Here is a 3,212-nt window from a genome sequence, read left to right as displayed (position 1 = left end):
CATACTTGTTTTGACTTATAAAAGTTGAAATAATGGGTTAAATTTAAAATTTTGCTGGACGTAGGTCTTAAACACAAACCGTTTTTGGAAGTAAATTTTCGCTTTTTTGAAGCTTATGGAATTGAGAAGTGAATGGTAATGTGAATTAAACTGTAAAATTTTCTCAAATGAAAGTACATTACTATTGAACTTATAGGTAACTAATTTAAAATATAAAATAATTTGTATAATATTATCCAAATTTTGTAAAAAATGTAAACTATAAAAAACTCTAATTTAAAGACTTCTTTCTACAAATCAGAATATAATTTTTTTTTTAAAGATTTAAAGAAAATTTTCTAAAAAGAAAAGAGAAAATTTTTTAAAAGTACAAAATTTATTAAAATATATTTAGAGGAAAAATTTGTCGAATTTTTCAGAAAATAATTATAGCGAAAACTTTTCAACAAAGAGAAAAATCTTTGAAAAATTGAATCCGTCCAAATTAGTTATGTAAAACGTTATGCTTTATACGGAACTGTTTTGGAATCGTTCTTTGATTTTCATCAATGATTTTTGATTTTTGACCGAAACAAATTCATTGCTCAGATATTTTTTACATTGCAGTGCAGTATTAACGTATAACAACTGTCAAGTTTCCTTGCGAATTATTTTAGAAGTAATATCAAACGATATATTTCAATAATCTGAAGTGGTTCCGTTTGCAGTCGCTATAGAACAAGGTCTTTTCTAGCAAAATGTAAAATTTAATTATTATGGAAAATTTTGTAAGACTTCATAGATTTCTAGAGTTAGTGATAAATACTGTTTTGTGTAATTAGTTTTTTTTTTAACAAAAATTGTTCATAATTACTAATCATACTATTATTAACTTACAGTTATTACAATTCGTCTAAACCATCGTGGCCAGAATTGGTGGAGAGCGATGATAGTGACATGGAAACTGATATTGATGTTGAGAAATTACCACCCCTTGAGGTCGGTCCTCATGAGAATCGTCTACAGCACACATATTGGTTGTGGTTCTCACGCAAAGGTGCACATCGTGCAATGGATTATAGTAAATCGTTACGTGTGGTGGGTCGTTGTGCCAGTGTTCAGCAATGGTGGTCATTATACTCGCATCTTAAACGTCCCACAGCCTTATCATTGTACCTGGAGTTGAGTCTATTCAAACAGGGCATTAAACCGATGTGGGAAGATCCAGCTAATTCGAAGGGTGGCCAATGGGTAATACGTTTACGTAAAAATCAAATTGATCGTGCGTGGGAAAATGTCTGCATGGCCATGTTGGGTGAACAATTTTTGGTTGGCGATGAAATATGCGGTGTAGTGTTAACAACAAAGGTTCAGGTAAGTTCATAATTTTCCTAAGTTTTCATTGAAAGTGCAATTTAAGAAACATATAAAAGACATTTGACTATAGAGTGACATTTTATTGGGAGATGAAATGAAAGTGTTTTTTTTTTCCTCAAATATTAAAAAAGTCCAATAATGTTATAATTAACAAAAGTGATTTTTAAGAAATATAATGAATAATTAAAAAGTGCTATAAAAATAATGATACAAAACAGAAATTAAATAATATTTAATAATGACAAATAAAGTGATTTCTGCATAAAAAAAATAAAAAGTGTTTCTTAATATTTTATATAATAATGCATCAACTATGAAAGATAAAAATTTGTAAAACAAATGCATTACATATAAAATTAATTAATATTATTTTTAACAATTTACTTAAAACTATGTACAATTTTATTGTTAAAAAAACATTCCATCGATAAGACATTATTGTTCTACGATTACACATTAAATTATTCTGATTTATATTTTATTGAAATGTTAAAAAACTTGAAAGTTTTTGGTGTTTATTATATTGTTAATGTATACATAATACATTCATATGAGTTCTAAATATTGTTTTTTTAAAAATCATTTTATTGAGAATTACACTAAGAAAACTCCTTAGAGGACTAGAACAAGTCAAAAACTAATCAAAATATATGGAAACATCATACTCCATCTTACATTGTAATGTTCTAAGTGAAACCAACGTAATCTATCGTTGTAAACTCAAAACTACTTTCTTGTTTAAATTAAAGGATTATATGGTCTGCTACATGGTCCCATGTAATGCAGGCGTGCTATGGACCATGTTGTTACCAAAAAATCATATGTCTGCATTACATAGGACTTTTAAACGGATCATGCATTCCAAAAATGTTAAGTGGAGTAGTTTTTGGATGACTTATTCCATTACTAAATGCTGTATATGTTCCATCAATTGTCTATTAGGATCAATTTTCCATAATTCTATATTTTAAAGAAATGTTTGATTACTTTTACAAAATGTTCAAAACAGTTTGTTCGTTTCAAAAGTTTTTTTATATAAAATTGGAAAACGTAAAAAAACAAAATTTTTAGTTTTAGCCCTTTATTCTCAAATATTTTTATTTTAAAAAGGTTTATAAAACAAAATTTTCATTTAAAATCGAATTTATAAACAGTTAATAAAAATTTTGTTTGTGAATAAAAGGGTTAAAAAATGGCATCCAAAAGAATGCCAAATTTTAAAAATTTTAACTTTTAATATTTTTGAATTGAAGTTCAAATTTTCAAAATTTTTTATTTGAATTTTTATGACCTATATATAGATTATTTTAAGAGTACAATATTTTGTGCGTACTTCTCGCAAATTCGTTCTTCGTCTGCATAAGTTTAAGTTTCCTGGACTTATTTATTTAATCCCTGGACTTATTGCCCTGAACTAGTCCTAAAAATCCCTTCGTTGTAATTTACTGCAGTTGTCAAACGCATACGACGCAAAAGTATTGTATGTGTTTCCCTAGGCGCTTTAGTTTATTCCGTTTGACGTTTACACAAAAAACTGACAGTGCAAAGTGGTGGATGCAAATATAAAACACAAAAGAGAATGTTAGAAATACGTTCCAATAACAGTCTTGGTATTTTCTTGTAAAATTTGTTGTCATTGATGTGGTTGTTGTTGGTTGTATAGTATACAAGTAGTCTAACAAAAAGTGAGTGACATAAAAGACAAAATCACCAAAAGAAACGAAAAAAAGAACAAAAATAATAAGTGCTTTTTTGACGTAATGCCTGGCAAGTGGTTGTTTAAGTGACAAAATTGTAATAAAATTAATCAACAACTAAGAAAATAAAAGTGCTAAAATCTTAAAAATATATAAAAA

The 3,212-nt window shown here is 27.4% G+C and overlaps 1 protein-coding gene across 1 annotated transcript; it reads left to right on the top strand.

Annotated features, from left to right (window-relative positions):
* The first annotated feature begins 115 nt into the window (after positions 1–115).
* On the top strand, positions 116–1,571 carry LOC124418474 (eukaryotic translation initiation factor 4E type 2). The gene is made up of 2 exons (XM_046950105.1): positions 116–135; positions 879–1,571. Exons 1-2 carry the CDS (start codon positions 116–118, stop codon positions 1,363–1,365), a joined length of 507 nt encoding a protein of 168 aa, XP_046806061.1. The 3' UTR covers positions 1,366–1,571.
* The last annotated feature ends 1,641 nt before the right edge of the window (positions 1,572–3,212 follow it).

This window comes from Lucilia cuprina, chromosome 4 (genome assembly GCF_022045245.1).
Source record: "Lucilia cuprina isolate Lc7/37 chromosome 4, ASM2204524v1, whole genome shotgun sequence".
Taxonomy (NCBI): Eukaryota; Metazoa; Arthropoda; class Insecta; order Diptera; family Calliphoridae; genus Lucilia; species Lucilia cuprina.
Note: the sequence above shows the minus strand (reverse complement) of the source record. Positions and strands in the feature narration are given on the sequence as shown.